This window comes from Apostichopus japonicus, chromosome 4 (assembly GCF_037975245.1).
Source record: "Apostichopus japonicus isolate 1M-3 chromosome 4, ASM3797524v1, whole genome shotgun sequence".
Lineage (NCBI taxonomy): Eukaryota > Metazoa > Echinodermata > Holothuroidea > Aspidochirotida > Stichopodidae > Apostichopus > Apostichopus japonicus.
The window spans coordinates 11,810,335-11,830,877 of record NC_092564.1 but is presented as its reverse complement, the minus strand read 5'-3'; the positions used below and the strand labels follow the sequence as shown (position 1 = coordinate 11,830,877).

At 37.7% G+C, this 20,543-nt stretch overlaps 1 protein-coding gene across 1 annotated transcript; it reads left to right on the top strand.

Moving 5' to 3' along the window:
• The first annotated feature begins 32 nt into the window (after nucleotides 1–32).
• LOC139966460 (uncharacterized) lies at nucleotides 33–17,094 on the top strand. The gene is made up of 4 exons (XM_071969479.1): nucleotides 33–210; nucleotides 10,591–10,790; nucleotides 11,670–11,888; nucleotides 13,659–17,094. Exons 1-4 carry the CDS (start codon nucleotides 174–176, stop codon nucleotides 13,785–13,787), a joined length of 585 nt encoding a protein of 194 aa, XP_071825580.1. The 5' UTR covers nucleotides 33–173; the 3' UTR covers nucleotides 13,788–17,094.
• Nucleotides 17,095–20,543: the final 3,449 nt, after the last annotated feature.

Here is a 20,543-nt window from a genome sequence, read left to right as displayed (position 1 = left end):
ATTGTTTACACGCACTGGATTTAGGAATGACATAGATATATTTAGCAAGAAAACGTACAGTAATACTACATCAATACACCCGTGACTGAATACGTCCTTATTATTCTCTAACGTCATAGTTAGATAGACATTTCCGTTTTGCACTTCACATCTTCACACAGAAACTCTGCAAAATGCCTCTCTTTGGGAAGAAGAAAGATGATTCTTCAGGTAAACTAACTTGATGGAGGCTAACAAGTAACATAAATGCATTCCTAGGCCTAGTACCAGTACAATAACGTTTACGAATGTTAGGGTATTTTAGGCTTAGCCTAAGTTAGCGCCAGAGTGTTGGGCTGAATGTTACGGTAAGCCTATCATAGGTATAACTTAGGCGTATGAACAATAAGGTATACATAGGGTGGACTTGATAGACGCCGTATTTGAAAGGAAAATTATAACAACTTTTTCGAACATATATATCCTTTATCAAGGCTTCACAAGTCACAACCTTCTTGAAACAGCTAAAATTTGATAGGACCTAGTGTGAAAACTGTGATATCTTAATACTCATTTAATGCATGCAAATCAAGGAATCTATCGTGTTTGTTATGCTGAACGTGTATACAGCGAGTGTGTGTTACAAATAAAGTCAACTTGAGATTGCACGTTAAACTGTTCAGTTCTTTTCAACCTCACTGCGGGTTCATCACACCTAGTTAGTACCCAAACTAAAGAAAAAAGACATCAATCTTGTATTTTGAGGCACTGTTAATGTTATGACTGATTTTTTCTAGGCTAGTCCTATAGGCTATACAAGCCAGAATAACAAAGTAGGCCTACACTACACTGTGTAAGGACATTTTTGCTTTCTTCTATTGCTTTGACTAAAGACCTTTTAGCATGCCTGGGACATGGATAGAACTAAATTACAGAGCAAACCGAGAGTGATTTTCGCTACCATTGTTTATCGACGTTCTTTGATACTTTCTCATGTTATTTTCATCATCCTGCCTGAATTTGGTATCTTTGAGGGAAAATATAGTGTGGTAAGTGGAAAAAAAAGTTGTTTTCCGCACATGAATTTTTTCAGCGGAAAGTAATGTGCGGAAAGTAACATGTGCGGAAAACAACTGAAACCAACAAAGTTCAGCCTAACTAGACCAGTCTTTACTAAGGCCTAAGAGTTGGGTGCAGGTTGCCTAAATCCAGTTCTTGCTGACGAAATTAATATTTGGTAGCGTAGTCATTACACTAGTCCTCATTTAATATCAGGTACACATTTAAGTTAACAGTCAAACTATAGAAACTACTGGAAACAACGAATTGTCTGCTGTTCAAACTTATCTTGTGTGACACAACAACCAAGAAATCACTGATGCACTACATATGATGGCTTAACGATTTAAAACGTATCTCCTTTATAAGAAATTTCACCGAAATACAAGGAAGGAATTAATCTGTGTTCTAACACGGTTTTTGTTGTGACTACTGTAGGAACTGTATTAGGGCTGTGTCATTCCGGTTAATTCACTAACCGGTTAACCGTTTCTATTAACCGAACGGTTAACGTTTAAACGTAACCCGTGTTGTTGCCTCAAAACAAGAGCCGAAAATCAGAGTTATATAGCTCAGATTATAATTCCGAAAGAGCGCCATCACTTTGATGCGGAAGTACATTCTCAAATTAGCGCTGCAAGTATCGTTTTTCCGTAACGCGTATGTCAAGAATTTGGTTGTATTTGCTTAGTTTTGACGATCGTTGCATTGAAAAAGACGAATCGCGCGTTTTCATAAAGTTTTAAACAGATTTTTGTTTCTCTTTCAGTTCATCGGTAACTGTTACAGAGATATTTGAAGCAAATATTTCTTCGTTAATTGCGTAGCCCCTACTGTAATAGCGCAGGCATTGTATGGCAGTTATAAGCCTAATATTACTAGGCCTACTTAATATTGGCATTGTGTATTGAAGTTCGCGATCATATGGAGTGTTAGACTACAAGGCTTTCACTAGCTAGGCCAAGGTTAGGAAAGTCGGTTGTTAGGAAGCGATTACTACAGAAGTGTACGGTAGTAGGGCTAGGCCTACGCAATTACAAGTACAACAATGGGTCACAGATATATTGAATTTGTGCATTGTGGCGGGGTAGGCAGAGGGTAGGGGGGAAGTGTGGAAAACATTGTAAAATTTCCCGCGAACACCCTGTCGATTTCCCGCCGGAGTTCGCGCAGCAAACACAATTAGCACACGTAGCATAATGGCGTGGGGTAGTCCCCCGGTGGGGTCATGTGGTGGAACCCCTTGTGGGGGTCCAGGGGTTAACGCCTCGGAAAATTTGGCGCGTCTGGCGATAAAATATTCGCAGCTGTGGATGCAAAATACTGACAACTTTTTTAATTTAAATTGTCACGAAACTGATGAAAATTTTGAAATGACAAGTTAGAGTAGCCACATTTTGTTATAGAATGAAAAGAGATCTATCTGTCTTACAATCATTAAAAAGTTTAACTTAAAAAAACATGCGATTTTATGAAACAACGTTCGGCAAAGCCCCATTCCTAGACTGCCTAACAATAGCTTGCACTATACTACAACTACGGTAGGCTACATTTTCCAAGTTACCTTGCCAAACAACTGTGAGCTCATCCCCTGTCTAACACCTGTTGTTAACAATTTTTTTGGCATGTTGCCAAGGAACGTTTCATGGTCTAGAATTAATAAGGTCAGTCAGTAAAGGTTCGGTTAAGTTATGAGAATTATTATCTTAGACGTTTAAGAAAAGTAAGTAAAATATGATCCCCGTAACAGCTAGGTAAGTAAAACAGGCAAGTGACTCCTCCGCATGAACAAGACAATATATTCCACATGAAACATGAAAGTAAACCTTGTAATCACATGTTTAAGGCCACTTGGCATTATTATCTAAATGCTTAATATTGTTTCCATGTTCTTGTAGAAAACGTAAACTTCGCAATATACAATTAGCTGTGTTTTTGTCGTTACGTGAGATCCGTAACCGACGAGGTGGTTAGGCTATTTGCTATACACTAAACTATGGTAGGATATTATTTTCTCCGTAATTTTGGAAATTTTAGAAAATACTTTTTCGCCGCTTAACACCAGGTGTGTTCTTACGTTGTATTCATAATTGGGTGCACTAGAGCCTTGTTTACATGACAGTTGCATTTAGCACGATATGCCAGTTTCGCGTGAATTTTTCGAAAGTTTTTGCTCGATCTTTCGTAAAATTTGAAAGGTGTACCAACTTACTTTTCGTACACAATTGGTTATTTCTCTACTGATTTTCAGAGTTTTTTTACAGTCAAGTGTATACGTTGTGCATTGAGTATAAACTTATCGCGAATGCAAGAAAACCATGCGGGGATTTCCAGCAGACAAATGTTTTCTTTGTGGGATTACTGAGTCTGTTGAATGGAATCCCGCACCTTAGAGGGAACACTGAACTGAAATTACATCATAATAAAGAAAACGTTTACTGCTTAAATACAATATAAATTTGAAAGGATTAGATGCAGACTCGCCACGTTGTCGAACGGGGTAACAATAGGCGCTTCACGGGCCGCATACCGCTTGGTAATCCCTTCAATCGTACCGCCAATCTTAAAAATCTTTTGTATGGATACGTGATAAAGTTTGCAATTGTTACGTGATTTTCGGCAAGCAAATGTTGCGGTCTATTTCGGGAATAAAGTGACGTGAAGACGCGCCGTTGCGACTGCGTAATTGGCATTACAAAAACGGTTAAACTTATACGATTACGGCGGACGTTTATCCGGCCGTTCGGTCGGTTAACCGGTTAACCGTTTAACCGTTACAGCCCTAAACTGTATGCAGCGTGGGTTATGCCGCAATCTGCATTTGCCCAGATGATGTCAGATCATGTCACGTTTGCTACAGTTAAAAGTATATTTGAAATAGCCATCCTAAACGGTTAAAAAATTGTTTCTCTGTCAAACGCAATATTAGCGTTCTCAGTACTTTGAAAACATGTTTGGAAAATTGTTTTATCTTATTTTAACGTAACTTCTAAGGGCTACCAGACAAATCCTTTTAAATATACACTTTGATAGAAAACTCTCCAGCAGATTGTTTTTTTTTTATCTGATCTTTTCTTCACTTCGCATTCAAACATGCCCGCATCCATCCCAGGTTTAATTAGTCTGATTTGTCACCACTCTGCATCTGTGCACCCATTTCAGGATATTGGTCTTAAATTTGAATAAGATTCTTTGAATAATTATATGGAGGAAATATTACAATTAAGCACAATGTTGGGTCGATCTCAAATTGAATTCTTGGACCTAGACTGCCCTAACTCCACATCAGAACATCTATGCATCCACTTCAGTAAAGTAGTCTTGTAAGTTTGTAACATTTATAGGGTTGTCACATCTATTTCAATTTTCTTCTAAATAGGAAGCCTAGGACTTGGGATATCATGGCAATAAAGTCTAGCTCAGAAATAAAGTACTATTAAGATCCACTGTAATGACTTAAGGTAGAATCCTTAATGAGTTGACTCAGGGGCCAGTCCTGACATCCACTTATCTGGATGCTACTGAAGGATACAGTAGGGCCACTGAAGTGGCCCTGTATAAAGATAGTTGCTCCAATAATTTGTCACAATTTTGTCCTCTCTGTTTTGAGTGGAGGATCCTACAGTACGACTTTGAAACCTGTCTCATATACAAACTAAGTACTAAAGAGTTGGCTCGAATGGTAAAGTTTACATCACAGTTACACATGGTGAACAAGTAAAAACAAGAGTCCTACAGTTGACCTGACTTTGCAAAGATACACAGACTGATGTTTTAAATAGCTTTAGACTCAACCTAAGTTGTAACCATGGTTGTTGCATATTAAACCTTCTTGTTGTTATTGACAAAAAGCTAAGAGTTGATCGCTGTGTGTAATTCCAGATTTTTATTCATCGACTACCTAGGAATAAGAAACAGTTATGTCCTTGTTCTGTAAACATTTATCAGTAACCATGTGTGAGAGATAAACTCGGATTCAACTGTGCACATACTGTAGCTACAATCGTTGTCATCTGCATGGCTTCTAAGATAGTCATTAATATAGTACATGTATACTATCCAACTTGATGAATGGTTAATATAGGTCGATACTTTATAGGATTGGCTGGATTATAGCATTAAATTAAAAAGTCTTCTACAGTATTAGTGTATGCATGGTAATATTTATAATGCAGGTAACAATGCCAATGTTGCTAAATCACATGCTCAGCATTGTTATGAACGCAAGGATTCTGAGTCTGGGATGTAATATTTTAGCCAGAGATGCAAATCTTTAAATTGCTTGTGTCCAGCGAACGCACACTTTTTCACGGGAAACAAACCCCAAGTACACACACACACACCCCAAGCGCACACACTCACAGCTTGGCCTTAACAAAACATAATGAACACGTTTTTGAATGAATATATTTCCTTCTTTCTTTTCAAAAACCACAACTTCTAAAAAGAGCCAAAATTTCTTCCAATCCTTTGTACAGATGATTGAATTTGTTTAAAAACAAATAAATCATAACAATTAACCGCAAAGGACAGAGTTCACAACATTTCTATTACAGTGATTTTCATGCTATAAATAGTCAATGGGGCATTTCCAAAATTCCTGTGATTGGATTGGCTAATTAATTATCCCTTACCATTGTGCATAAACATTCTTGCATAGATCTATTGTGCTCACCAAACACAAAGTATAATGTTTAATTGCAACTAAATTTCTGTTCCCTGTATAGAGAGCGAAGTTTGTGCTATAGGCTATCATATGTGCACTTAAATAAACATAACATAACATTAGACCTTGTTGACACATTTTGACAAGAAGCGCTCATGGTAGGAAGTTGTCGTTGGATTGTTTCTAAGAATATCACATATATTTGAATCATTGTTTTAATCACAAAATGTTATAAGTTTCGACAATTTATGAATAGTGGGAAGCTCACATCTCTTAAACTGAAAAGGATTTTTCATCTCACAATATATGTTAGCTAAAACTCCTTGATTTAACCAAAGGCAAGTAGAGAAGACAGAAAAATAAAACTACATAGTCTACATGCAATAACAGTGAACTATAACATGCTATATATGGAGGGAAAATGGGCGGGAAAATTAACATAAAGCAATTCGCAGAACTGCTACCCGTACTGAAAACTATGAAAATGAATGTGGTGGAAACTGCTCCCTAAACAGTCTCAAATACCCTCCCCTGGCCAAAAAAAAGGGTGCTCCTGTGAGTCCTGTTTCCCATGAAGGCAAACAAAGATCCTATTGGAACCATTCTGATCTAATTAAGCCGAAAAATAATCCACCCAAAATATGAACGATGTAGGACCTTTAGGTAGTAGAATGAGAAGGAAGGACATTGCCTGGAGGGGCCGGTTGTAGAAAGGGTGGGCGCACTGTTAAAAGGTAACCAGTTCATTCAAGGCATGGTAGAACAAGAGTGATAAAGGATGTGGGGAGACAGGTAAGCTTGTCACTCCAAACCAGTAAGTTTTGGAATTTCTAGGCGTGTACCACTGTACAACTCTGTGACATTTTATAGCCTACAGTACTGTGAATGCCGAGAAAATTTGGAATCGATTTGTAAGTATATTAAAGCTTGGAAACAATTCTATTTTGGGCATCTTGGAGTATAAACTATTTTCAAATGATTGAGAGTTTACTACAGTACTTGGACTGCACAACATTACCATGATATAGATACTGTACATGTAAAAAGGCATGGGATTTAATGGGCATGCAAATTGTATGTTTTATCTGAATTGGTTGGAGGGACAGACATTCTGTACTGTTCATGTATGCTGCACTTAGTGAAATCAAGTATAAAAGACTGTTCCCAGTCTCAGTTACAGTGACACACAAAATATTTTCCCAGGTTTTAGCCACAAGTTTGCTAACAAATGCAAACTTGTGCTTCAAAAATCTACATGCTAAGAATCATATATTCTCACTTGCATTATTCTTGAGCTGCACTGCAGTATTGTACTTATCATGCAAATGGTATTGATATTGATGCTTATGATCTTAATATCTACAGACAGAAAAATGCAAGTGCCCATATATTCTATTACTAGTAAATGTCAAAACCCACTTGCATTTACATTTGGCCATTAAATATCTTAACTTTTAAGGCCTGAGTGGGATAAAACGTTCCTTTGCTGGAAGAAAAAAAAAATCCTTTTTGTTATTCGTTTCAAATAAATCTGTTTAATTCCCTTGAAGGTTTCACCATTCATATCCATTGAACCTCACACACGACAATAACTGTAAATAATTGCATAAGCATGTGTGTTGATTTCCTTCCTTATGTACAGTATAGAGAGTACAATATGACATACAAATAGCTTCTAAAGTATTACAGGTTGTATGGTTGCATGATTTGTCAGTTTCGTTTTTTAGAAAAACCTTTCAAGATAATAGCCCATGGGTATTACAAAACAGTAAACAACTTGTTTCACCTCTTACAAGAATGGGAAGTGCTCAGTGTATTAACAGATTCAAAACTATGACGTGTAAAGTGTCCTTTATCTGAATGAATGAAGGATACTTACAGTAAGTCAAACTAGAATAAGGGAGTACCTGCTTGTACTTTGTAAGTAAAGTCACCCGGCAAGCAATGGAAACAACTTTACTGGTCATCCATGGAGCAGATGAGATTTGCAACTCCATGGATTGCAATCTTGTTAATTATTTGGTTGTGGGGTCCTGTACAGTGTATAGTAGGGCCTTTTGTTGTGTTTTGTAGTAATCTATATACTACTGTATTTTGTCCTTTACTTGTCAAAGTACAACACAGGGAGATCCGGTATCACATTGCAAAATGCTATGGAAAACAGACTTCTATTGCTCCATAAAATATATATGTACAGAATCAGGTTTTGCACACTGAACCGTAATATTTTTAGTATTCTATGAGAAAATAGAAATTTTTCATAAAACAGCAAAATGTGAGCACTTAATTCTTCCCTGTACAGTATATCTCTAACCAGTTTAGAGTGAGTATTATAATCTAAGTACTGTTTATTATATACTGTTAATGCTTCCAACCATTTATTGGTTGCCATGTACATGACATTTTTAACTATTTTAAATAAATAGATAGCTTCTTCTTCTTCTTTTAGAGCAACATTCTGTAGCTGTTTCTCATTTAGGTATGTAGTGTACAGTTACTGTACAGTAGCTGTAAGCTCTTAAAGCTTATACGTGTATTACTGTCATACTTGTTAACCTGAACTGTGAAGAATCATCAAAATTCAGATAACGTGTCAAACCAAAGTTGAAAGTTCTGATTCTTTTTTGTCAGTTATTTAAGATATATCACCGTGAATTTCAACATGATGATTGCAGTCAATAACTGGGGTGTCACAACATGTCCTCTTTACCTAAATCAGTAATGGACTGAAAGTTGAAATCAGTAGTGCAAGGAGAGTTGTTGAGCTTTCAGTTTTCAAATTTCTTTCATATCCACCAGAATAATAAAGAAGTGTTTCTATTTCATTTATGTATGTTTGCCTGGTAGTCCATATGGTAGCTCAAAGCACAATAGCTTCATTCACTCAGAATTTAATTTTCCTTTCTTTGTGGGTTGTTGAATTAGTGAAGGTTTACTATCCCTGTCTGCTGTACAAATGACTGTACTACAACACAGAGCAATGATAGATAGCATAGCTTCAACTGTATAGTATGTTGTTATCATTGATTCAATGCTAGTGCTAACCCAAGTTGTATACATGTATAGTATAGTAAGATTGTACTGTACAAGGTAACTTTAGGATGCTAGGAGGACCAGGCGTCCCTGATTTCTGAGGAGTATTCATACATGTGCTGTCCCCTGATTGAATGTCAGAACACTTTTTTTTGTGGATGAGGTGTTCTAACCTTGGCCATATGAAAAGTACGACCACCAAAAATATTGAGAGACCCTCAGAATGCCTTCCTTTGAAACTAAAGTGGAGGTACTAACCATTGATGTCAACTTGGTAGCCAGGGGGAGGGGGAGGGGGTTACTGTCAACATCAATATCATGTTTCCGAATTTTCTGTTAAAAAATGATTGTCACCTTAATTTAACTAAGAGCATAAATGTTCCTCTGAAGGAAAGCTTCAATGATGATTTCAACTTTTCCATGTTAATTTTGATGTGTAACTTCACAACATTGTCTGTATAGGCACTCTTGCACTTTGTATGTTAGAATGTCCTTTTACATGTTGATACTCCTACTCAAACTTGTCAACATTAATTCTGGAAACATTGTTTCCAATTATTCTCACCTTCATCACACTGTACAGTATCAGTTTCGTGCAGTATCTCTCCAATACTGTATGTGTATGGCACAACTGACTTGGCCAATGGCAAAGTAAGATGGTTACTACTTACTGGTACCCTTATATTTGTCTCAGATGCCAGCTGCCAACAATGTAAACAAACTGACTATTGTATGGAACCTCTACTGTTTTACCTGTAGAAGCAAAAATATAAATGGCAGCCTTATCATGTCAGCCTCTGTTACAAGTGTCTATTGCAAATTATGGAATTAAATACACAATGGGCTTCAAACTGATTGTCTGAAACTCTCTTCTGTAATCTGTATCCTATTGTCTTCCATACCCAGATCTCCTATCTCCTCACAAAGCCTGTTCCCACGAATGCGGGCTTGCTTCACTCTTGATCAACCTATCAAGGGGAGGGCAAGTTGCTCCACTCTTTTAGTGCTTGGGAACGGGGCAAGCCCGAGCTTGATCAAGCCCCTCATGAGAGGTGGGGTTAGGACAGCTAAGCCAGGGTAAACTTTGACAAATGTAAATAAACTATTGCCTTGGGGTGTAAAAGATACCATGGAATTTATCAGTTGTGGTTTCCGCCGCTTGCTTATTTCTGTATGGACATAAACTGTTTCTGTTCTCAAATTGGATGTGCATGTGTACAAAGGACCGATGCTGTGACAAAGGCCACAGTGTTACATGAGACAGCTGAGTGACAAACCTAACAATCGTCATGTTATTTAGACCTCAATGTAGTTTGAAAAAATGTTATCATAACACACAAACAACTAAACACAACAAACTGATGATACTGTAGTTCTTTCCTCATCCGTGGTGAAATGTTGATTAAATATGTCAAATTCTGAAAATTTATGTTTGTATTGACAAGGTGTACTCTACTGTATAAGTACAAACCATCATGCTCACACACAGACTATACAATGCCAAAGGTCAGAACTCTGAAATATGGGAGGTTTGTATCGGATGTGTTGTCCTGTTGGATCGTCTGGACGGTCAGTGAAAAAGTATCTGGTTTAATCCCAGTTTACAAAATATTCCCAGACAAATCTATCTCAAAATCTGCCTGTAATTATCTCTTAAGAAGATGCTGGTAGTCTCTCGCAGTACTGTACCTGTATATACAATTTCAGTAATGAAAGTAACTTACTGAAATTAAATTTACTACCTCAATACACTTTTCTGAAGAAAACTGGCAAAATTTCATCAGTACCATTATCACAATGTCTATTGCAAATTGCTCTAATTTTGTTTTTCCCCTTTTGTTTTCGTCTTATAGAGAAAAAAGCATATCCAACTCAACAGGGAGGCGGATACCCAACTCAACAAACGGGCGGTTACCCAACTCAACCTGTAGTACCACAACAAGCGTACACAAGCTATGCCGCCCCTCCAGGCGCCGCCCCTCCGGGCGCCGCCCCTCCAGGTGCAATGGGAGGCTATGCTGCACCGCCACCACCATACGCCCCACCAGGACAGGTAAAGTAATGTTCCAGAAAAACGTACGGCATGAATAGGATGTGTTTATCGGAATTTCCTGTTTCTGCCATCACACAGGACCGTTTGAGAAATTGTAATGTGTGCTTAGTCACACTATGATTGTACTAGTGTTTCATTTATTGCATTGAATTTCTAACATCATGGTTGGGATCTTCCTGTTCTTCCTACACCAGTGTAAACGAGCATGACAGTTGTCATAGCTGGAAAACCCTTTGGTCTGGTTGTTGCATGAAAAGAAACTAACAGACCAAAAACTAATAATGAATTGGAAAAAAATCTTCAGGTATTACGTCAGAAAGGAAGAATGGTGTAATTGTAATCTGTTTGATTGCTGAATAGTTTTAGGAAGTGAAATATATTTCTAACTTGCATGGGATTGAGGCAAAGTACTGTATAAAAATAGAAATAGCATATAGAATGTATGGATACCATAGTAATGAGGACACACAACACAGACCATATATGCCATTTCATGCCATTAAATCATGCTAAACACAGTGTGGAGCAAAAAGGGGTTGGGGGGGGTGGGGGAGAGGGAAAGCAACTGTTCTATACTGTAAGAAGGGAAATAATGTTGTGCTAGCATACAACCTCAAGAATCTACCCACAGCTGTTAGCTCCAACAGCCTGCTTAGATGCAGATAGCACTGGATTGGATTCATTTCAAATCATCAGGGAATGTTTGGCTACTACAAGGGAATTTGGTTTTAGAATACCCAAGCACCCAACATCGTAACCTCCGCCCCCTCCCCCTATCCTCCATCAAAGTGCCCTCCATATCTTGCTTTGAAATATGGTTAAACATGTGTTTCGTTCACGTGAAATGCAGTTTCAGATTTATCTTTCGTTCATTGGCAGGCACCACCAACATTTGCTCCAACAGCAGGGTACCCTCCAGCTGGTGCCTACCCAGGGCAACCATTACCAGCTAGTGCCTACCCAGGGCAACCATTACCAGCAGTAAGTGCCTACCCAGGGCAACCATTACCAGCAGCTGGACCAAACACTACCTATGTAGTACAGGGAGGATTTGATGCAGGAGCCAGGTTTGATGGCACTTCACCACCAAGTGTTCCTGTGAGTATTTAGAGGTGCACCATCCTGGAATATACTGTTCAGGTCTGCAGTAGTGCTGCATTCCTAAGTAAAGTATAGACATTAGAAAAATCATCATGTCAGATGTATAAAGTAGAAAGCACAGTCAAATGGAGATTTTTAAAAATGCTTCTTTTTCTTAAAGCCACAAAATCAATATGAAAGAAAGGGAATGCAGGTAAACTGTCTTGCTATTGTTCATAAAGGCATTTGAAATGTAATTTAAAATTTATAGTACAATATTGCAATTTTACCAAAAACTTGCTCGAAAGTACTTACCTGTACAGACCGACTTGTCAGATCATTCTCAGATAAACAAGAACAATTTACTAATTTAATGACTCAGCAAGGAAAACATATTGTGAGGATCATAAAACCTTGATTTTTGATATTTGAGCAGTACTAACCATGTTTTAACTTTGCGCGTATTTCTTACCAGCGATACTGATGACCTTAACGACGATCACATTTAACGAAATTCAGCCTACAGATGGCAAAGGCCTTGGTGACTACAGTAGGATGAAAGGCCATATCATCAGTGTCCTAATTGTCCTCCTGATGATACATGATTGATAAATCTTAGTGAATATAATATGCCATGAAATTAGCTTCTACTCTCTGCACAAATTGGTACATTTTCAAAGCAGTGACATATTGTTCATCCTTTTCATTGTTGCAAGTTGAAAATTGTTCACCCATTTCCCTATATTGTTTACTTATTTCATGTGATTAAGAAAATAATGAAAAAAGGTCTCGAGGCGACAAAAGTTTGAGATTTGAATGAAGTAGTTTGTAACTTGTCAATTACTATTCATTTTGAATAATACAAGTCAAGAAAATTTAGTGTGTTTTAGTTTTGATTTACTGTAATCTTTATGTGATAAATACTTGGTAAGTTTGGTAAAACTGAGCAATTTGTTTGCGGTTGCTTTACAGAGTGTAAAATAGCTAGTTTGCTTATCATGTCAAACACATTTATTGTTCGATGATCCTCTGTAAGCATGGGTCATTGACCCATCAGGAATTGTCCCACACATGGGGAACAATTTCACAAGCTTCTTGCTGTAAATACCCTAAGCCAGTACGTTGTAGGGGTTTCCTGCTTTTTCCATAGTTCCCTTGTAAATAGCTTATATGAGACTAATGAGTGAACACACACAGCAGTGTGCACTATAAATACACTAGTCTCATCAGCATTATGTGGTTCTCTCACTTCTTTGTTTGATGGTCTCATCTGTTGATAAGAAGAAACCTTTGAACTGTATTAAAGCCATCAATTTTAGCTTTGGATTGTTAAACAGTGCATGCCATCATTACATCTTGCTTACCAGAGTTGTTTACAGAGTAAGTGTGGTTGATACTCTGCCATCTAAGTACAGTACTTGCAAATAGGGATGGTTAGTTTGCACAAATTAACTTAGTGGAGCCATTTTGCATGGTAATTTTCTTTGGCCCTGTGACATATAAAATAAAAAAGTTAATAGTGTGCTAATACCTACAACTCACCCCAGAGAATGTTAATTAGCAATTGATTATAATGCAAGTTATCATTAATTTTATTAGTTTGCTGGTTTTAATGGTTCTGTAAATTGAAACAGAACTTTTAATTTTATGAGAATTTTTACTTTATATAAATGGATTGATATAATACTATTTAAGATTTACAAAAAACTGTACTAAAACAGAAAAAGGAACCTAAACATATAATGGCCTATTAAACACTAGACTTGCTTCCTTTTTCTAATCTTTCAGCCCCCACCACCAGGATGTGCACCCAATGCTGCTCAGATGGCAGCCTCCCAAGGAGCTAATCTTCATATCACCCAAAGGGAAGGTAACTGGATGACCGGTGGGTCGGATGGAGGCTACACTGTCTGGTAAAAGAGAAGAATGCTGGTGGCAGCATCCTCTTGTAAATAGTGTCTCGGATTATCTTCTAACTAAATATTAACATCGGTTTGTAACGAGTTTCTAATAATCACTGTCAGATGAAAGGAAGAGAAGCATGCCAAGCATGGAAACAATCAAGTTTGGATAGCTTGACTTGTGCCTGACCATCACTCTCTCTCTCTCCTCCCGTTACAAGACAATCTCTCGTTTGAGGAAAGGAGAACTGTTTTTTTTTTCTCGGAATTTATGGTAGTTTTCATGTTTTGACACTGTAATGTATGTCTCTTGTAATGTAACAACAGAGATTCTTGTAATGTAGTTTATTATCGTAATTTTCATGTTTTGACACTGTAATGTATGTCTCTTGTAATGTAACAACAGAGACTCTTGTAATGTAGTTGAACGTCCTCATTTGTTTACATACAGAAACAGAAATATATTGGTTGTTTTGATATAAATATTTTTTTCTTTTTAATTTGTGGTCTCTGTATATCAAAAGACAGTAAAAGTACTTTGTGTGTCAGTGATAAATATGATTTATGATTGAGTGTAGACAAATACGCAGATAGAAGTCTGCTTAAAAAGGTTTTGAAGTTGGCAAATCATATGCAAAATTACACATAAATCGCCCCAATTTGGATGAGGAAAGTAAATTTGTGGTAAGAATGAGATTCAAACCAGTGACAGTATTGTAAGTCTTATGTTCTATCAAGTCCAGGCTAAGTTTATTAGCATTCTCATAAAAAAGTAATCCAGGTAATGTGTAGTTATAATAAAATTGTAACTTCTGTTTTCTCATCAAGAACTTTAAAAAAATCATACTTTCCTTTGATTTTAATTAATATTTTTAAGAAAGATTGATATATATATATATATATATATATATATAGATATATATATATTTATATATATATATATATGTTATTATCTTGTTTGCTGTTGTATCTTATTTGCTTAACTTCTTCATGTCAAATGTGAGGATCTATTGCCTGTAATTTATGTTAATTTTGTAAGAGGTCAAAGGTCACATGAGGTAAACAGGCATCAAAGCCTGAGAACCTTTTAAATACATAACTTCAAAATTAAAGCTACAATTAATCTGTGAATTCACCAATGCTATGATTTTCTTTTAGTGAACATAGTTTGGTCAAATTCAGTTCAGTTTAGTGAAGGGGATCTGTAGGTCTTCAACGAAACATACCTGGCATCCAGGTAATGAAATTTGCAAACCCTTTCTGGTTCTCACTTAATTCTTGGACAAATTTAACTCACTTGCTCTACATTAGTTAGATAGTAATTTTGAATTTTTAGCAAATTATATGGCAAGGAATCACAAAGCTAACTGGCTTCCTGGTTGAAGAATATTACGATGTATAAGAAGCCATCTATTGGTCAAAGAAATTCTTGTCCATACCCATAGCCAACGGGGCTGCAGAAAAAAGGTTTATTGAATAGACAGTGGGACTCTGATATTAAAGTAACCTTTGTATTCAGTTGAAATATTGAGACTGAGGCAAGATTTACAAGTTTAGTGATGGTTCGTCTTGACCTTTAAGGCTCTGATTAGACATAAAGAAGTGTTGATTACCTTTGATATCAATTTTAATGGAATCTAAAGTTTGCCAACCATAAAACAGTTCAGGTTCTGTGTACAACACTTGGTACACGTTTATCAACTTTTGTGACAGGTTTGGTGATTATATGCATAGTACAATGTCATGTCATGTTATCCACATTTCAATGTGGTCTGTGGGCGAACATTATTTTCTACATATGTAACAGCCATATTAATCCATAGGAAACATAATTAGTGACATCATACCAGGGACTTGATTGTCATCCTAGCCTAATTGGATCAATCAGGAAATGCTCATGAACTCTGGAAATTCTGGTTGCTAATGAATTCCTGTTTGCAATTCTCAGGGTCACTGTCAACTAGGTTTGTCTTCAAGTCTTATAAACGACTTGTTTACTAGGTTATCATATGTTGTAATAATCCACAGGTAACATACATATATATTGCATTCTCAGATTGTAGTTTCAATGGAATATAAGGGTCCTTACTGTCTAGAAGTAGGATGATCTCATCTCCTGTTTTAATTAACCATTCAAACAAAAGAACATTTGCTGACCATACCCTTAAATATTGGAAATGACATGGGATGTAACCTTGGCAGATTAATTGACATTTAAGTATTATTTCTTATGGCTGTTTAAGTTTGATTTATTAATGAGCTATGATTAAGAGGCATTTCATTACTTGAACAGGAAAGAAGCCATGAATGCAGCCCCAGCTGTCATGGTACTAAAGGCACTTAGTAGTTGCCCTAGCCGGGGGGGGGGGGGGGTTGGCAGGAAATGGATCTTGTAGGCCAAAGTGAAATTTTGTACCCATTTCGCAGACCAGAAAATTTAAGAATGTTTTTGGGTGAAATGAGAGATTCACATTATGTTATCAAATAAAAGATCACAGAGATCTACAGGTGCATTCTTCATGTGTTGTATCAAAATATAATAAAGTATAATGTAGTATATATAATACAGTATCACAAGTAGGCCCAAGGCCCTCTATACAAACTTTCATCTCCAGAGTAGGCCTATTCATATGTTCATGTTTGCCGTGTCATTGGGTTCTGCATGCTACATTAATGTGTTAATTTTTCCCACCTGCCCTAGCTGTTCTATTGATAATCCCCTTCACAGTGGCTAAACTGTATCAGATGTATACTTCACAAAAAGATGCAGTTTTGACTACTTGAAATGTGTTTAGAAGGAAGGAGGAAATCGTTGGAGTTTCCAGAACGTTTTCAGACCATATTTGGTAAAAAAAAAAATGATTTGTAATTTACATTTAAACCAGCACTCCTTGGTTACATCTTTTTTTTCCCCGTTTGGGACAAGGCAGGGGGTCTCCTGTCAATGAAGTTAATATTGTCTTACACAGGGTACTGTGCCTTCTCTGGTCACCACTTTCAAGGTTCTCATCAACATTTTTTAGTACTCTATTATATACCAATTAGATGATTTACCAACATAGTATTAAACCAGCTATGAAATAACATTTCTTGATGGCCTTTTACATAATCAGAATTAATCACATTCCTTCAACTATAATATTTACATCCTCCGAGTATATTATAGATGACAACACTAATATATATTCACGTTTAATCCTTTTTGTATCTTTATTGTGTCATTTTTCTATAGGTGGATTATAGAAATATAATCTTAGTCTTTCCAACAGGATATATATGCATGATCAGACGGAGTTGATATTAAATTCATGAATATATATGCATATTTATTGTCGTGTAATCTTTGCTTGTGTTATGCATTTTTCTGGTTTATTTTTTAATTTATGTGAGGCATCTTGAAGTGGGGAGATATAACAGTTTCAAACTTTGCTTAGATCACCAAAGCTTGCTAATGCTAACACATGCCTCATTAACATTAAAACAAATTTCAAAAGAATTTGTCTACGGTACTAAATTGCCATCCAGCGGACTGATGTTGAATCGAGAGTGTAGTCTGTAGAGAGAATATTAGGCTACCCTTTGACAAGTTGATAACATTAGTGATCTTATATATATGTATATCAGGCGCGTATCCAGGATTTTCTGACCCGGGGGGCGCGAATTACTATCTAAGCGGAGCGCCACCATCGGTTGGTGCGCAGCGTACAAGAAAATTTCTGGTTTTGATACCCCCCAGATCACCGGAAACGGCACTTCTCGGGCTTGAAATGACCAACCAGATGTACACTTTTGGCCTGAGACCCAAGTATTTCCTAATCATTTTTTTTTCCATCCATAACCTTTTTGAAGATTGTCAACCCGGCACACGTCATGTTCGACCTGATCGCATGTCCTGTGGGTCTTTGCTTTTGTAGGTGATCCTACGTCGCAGCCCACAATACCCGTAAGCCCCACTTTTCAAGGTTTTAAGCCCCAAATTTGTTCAGAATTTGAAAATTCACATTTCTCGTGAATAAACTCACTTCAAAGCATACCCATAATGTTGTACAAAATTTCATCTATGGACAACCAATATAGAAAAACTACCTTCAACCCCTAACAGACCGGTCAAAATTGCACGAGTAGAGGGAAGTGTGATGCAGAATGTTGGTCAGAAATTTTCGAAAATTCAGACACAGTTAATTTATTGGTGTACAAATATTAAACCTCTTATAACGGCTATTATAAAACTTGATTGAAGGAAATGAAAAAATAGCAGATATTTCCGAAAGCGAACACTACACACATAGGCGTAGGAGGCGCGGCGGCAGTGGCGGAGCTAGGGGTATTGGTCAGGAGGGGCGAGAATGGTCTGTAGGGGCGCTTTCGACACTATCTAAGCGGAGCGCCACCACTGGTTGGCGCGCAGCGCACAGACAAATTTTGAGTAAAGATACTCCCTAGATCGCCGGAAATGACCCTTTCAGGGCCTGGCTAATTTGCAGATAAACGAAGAATAGGGTGTCATCGCCAAATTACACCAACAAAATGTGACAAATGTCAATAAGTAGATGAGAGCGCAATAAAAAAAGTCAATAATCTAGAATAAGTAAAAACTGGTAAAGAGCTGAAAAAGGCGCCAGCAGTCCATTTGAGTCCATCAGGGGACGCATCCGCCCCCTGACCGTATGGACGCTCCGCCACTGCGCCGCGGGGGTGCAACCCCTAATTCGCCATTACTAATGTAAAAGAAACTTTTGACATAATTGGACCTCCATGCTTTTTATACATCTACATGAGACATGTCGTTGTTTACATTAGCATCCCGCGGTATACTGCGCAATTTGAACGGACCGTACGGTACATGATGGCATGCGATGTAATAACCGATGCTTGCTCATATGATATTGACATTGACACGTTGATTATTTTTTCAGGCAAGTCGGATAGTTTTGAGGATTTTCATCCTGGAACGCCATTTTCATGCTCACTGATATGATGTGATATCTGCTGTTTGCGTTACAAATTCGAACAGGCGTGTAGCGAGGAATTTGCCAAGGGAGGGGCGAAGCCTGTAGGCAAATTATCTAAGCGTAGCGCCACCATAGGTTGGCGCGAAGCGTACAAGAAAATTTTGGCCGATAATGCCTCCCAGATCGCTGGAAATGGCACTACCCAGGACCATTTGTTAGCGCGAAGCGTACAAGCAAATTTTGGCCGAAAATGTCTCCCAGATCGCTGGAAATGACACTTCCCAGGCCTTGTAAGTTGCATCTAAGCACTTTCTATTTTGAAATTACTTAGCGATATCATTTAAAAAAATGCTGAATGGGGGGGGGCGGTCGCCCCCATCCCAAAATGCGTCATGTTCCCCGACGACACGGTCGAGTTAGAGACCAGCCACAGTTGGTTTCATAGCACAATTCTACACACGCGTTATGATAGACCATATATAGTATATATATAGATCATTAGTGAGAGAGGAAAATGGAAACGTCAAAAAATGGAGTTGTCGGTGTAAGGGGTAGGGTGAGGCACAATTTTACGAAATTATTGATCCGTCACTGGCTACCCTTCAGCGCTGTAATGATGTCACTGTTCTTCTTTCTCCTCCCGGTGTCTTCGCGTTTTCGTTTACTCCCTCCTTTTCTCCTTCTTCTCTCTTTCTTCTTTTTCTTTCCCCTTCCTTCCTCTCCTCCTCCTCTTTTCCCCTCTTTTTTCCCTTTTTCTTCTCTTTTTTTCTCTCCTCTTTTTCTTACCCGGGGGGCGCGCGCCCCCAACGCCCCCCCCTGGATACGCACCTGTATATGTCCTGACAATATCTGAAGCTTCAGAAAGATCTAGACATATGTTGAACTGTCATTCATTGGAGAAGTGGGTCGGAGGGGAAGGATGGCACTATATCCATATCTGTGGCTTTCTGAAAGCAGCAAATAGTTCATTGTAGGCACATGTTTACCTCAGGGAAGAAACTTAGACTTATTGTTGAGCCAGTGGCGATTCCCTTTGGTCAGCTGGATGCCGTTGTCCGTAATGCATGCCTATCTTGCTGACCCGCTGCACAGGGTCAGCTCCAGATTCTGCCATGCATGGAACCTCTTTGTTGGCTATTGGGTAGCCACATGTCGAGTAACTCCCTCAGAAATTACTGCATTCCCAGTTTATAAGTATTAACTAAGCCAATTTTAGATTTTAAAGGAGAGGCTAAATGGAAAGGGAGTGGCTAAAACAGGTCAAAAAATTGTCATGAAGATTAACCCCTAGAACCATTTCAGGGAGTCCATTTTTGGATGTGGGAAGAGAGACTAAATGTAAATGCTGAATGGACGGGGAGGGACTTAAACAGTAGGCCAATAATTAACAAAGAATAGCTGTTAGAAGGTTGTACACATAGGGACTGTGTGATGGATCTCATAGTTACTTGTTAGACATTTCTATATTCAGCTGCTGAAATTGAGTTCTTGACTGCTACATTAGCAATTGATATAAAATACAACAGAGAAACAAGGAAGATATTGTGATTTTCATTTATTGACATTAGCAAAATAAAAGTTTCTATTATGATTATGCAGTAATACACAGTTGGCAGTATATATATATATAGATATTAGATATATATATTTTAAGATATTTCCAACTGCTTGCCCATGTAAACTTGATTTGCATCTCTCTATTCCTTGGAATCCTTAGCAACACAGATCTCTAACAGCTCAGGGCTTGATACATAGCATGCACCAAAGTGAGAGGCAGTGCAGAAATCGCCCAGGCAACCATCTTTGGTTGGATTAGAATG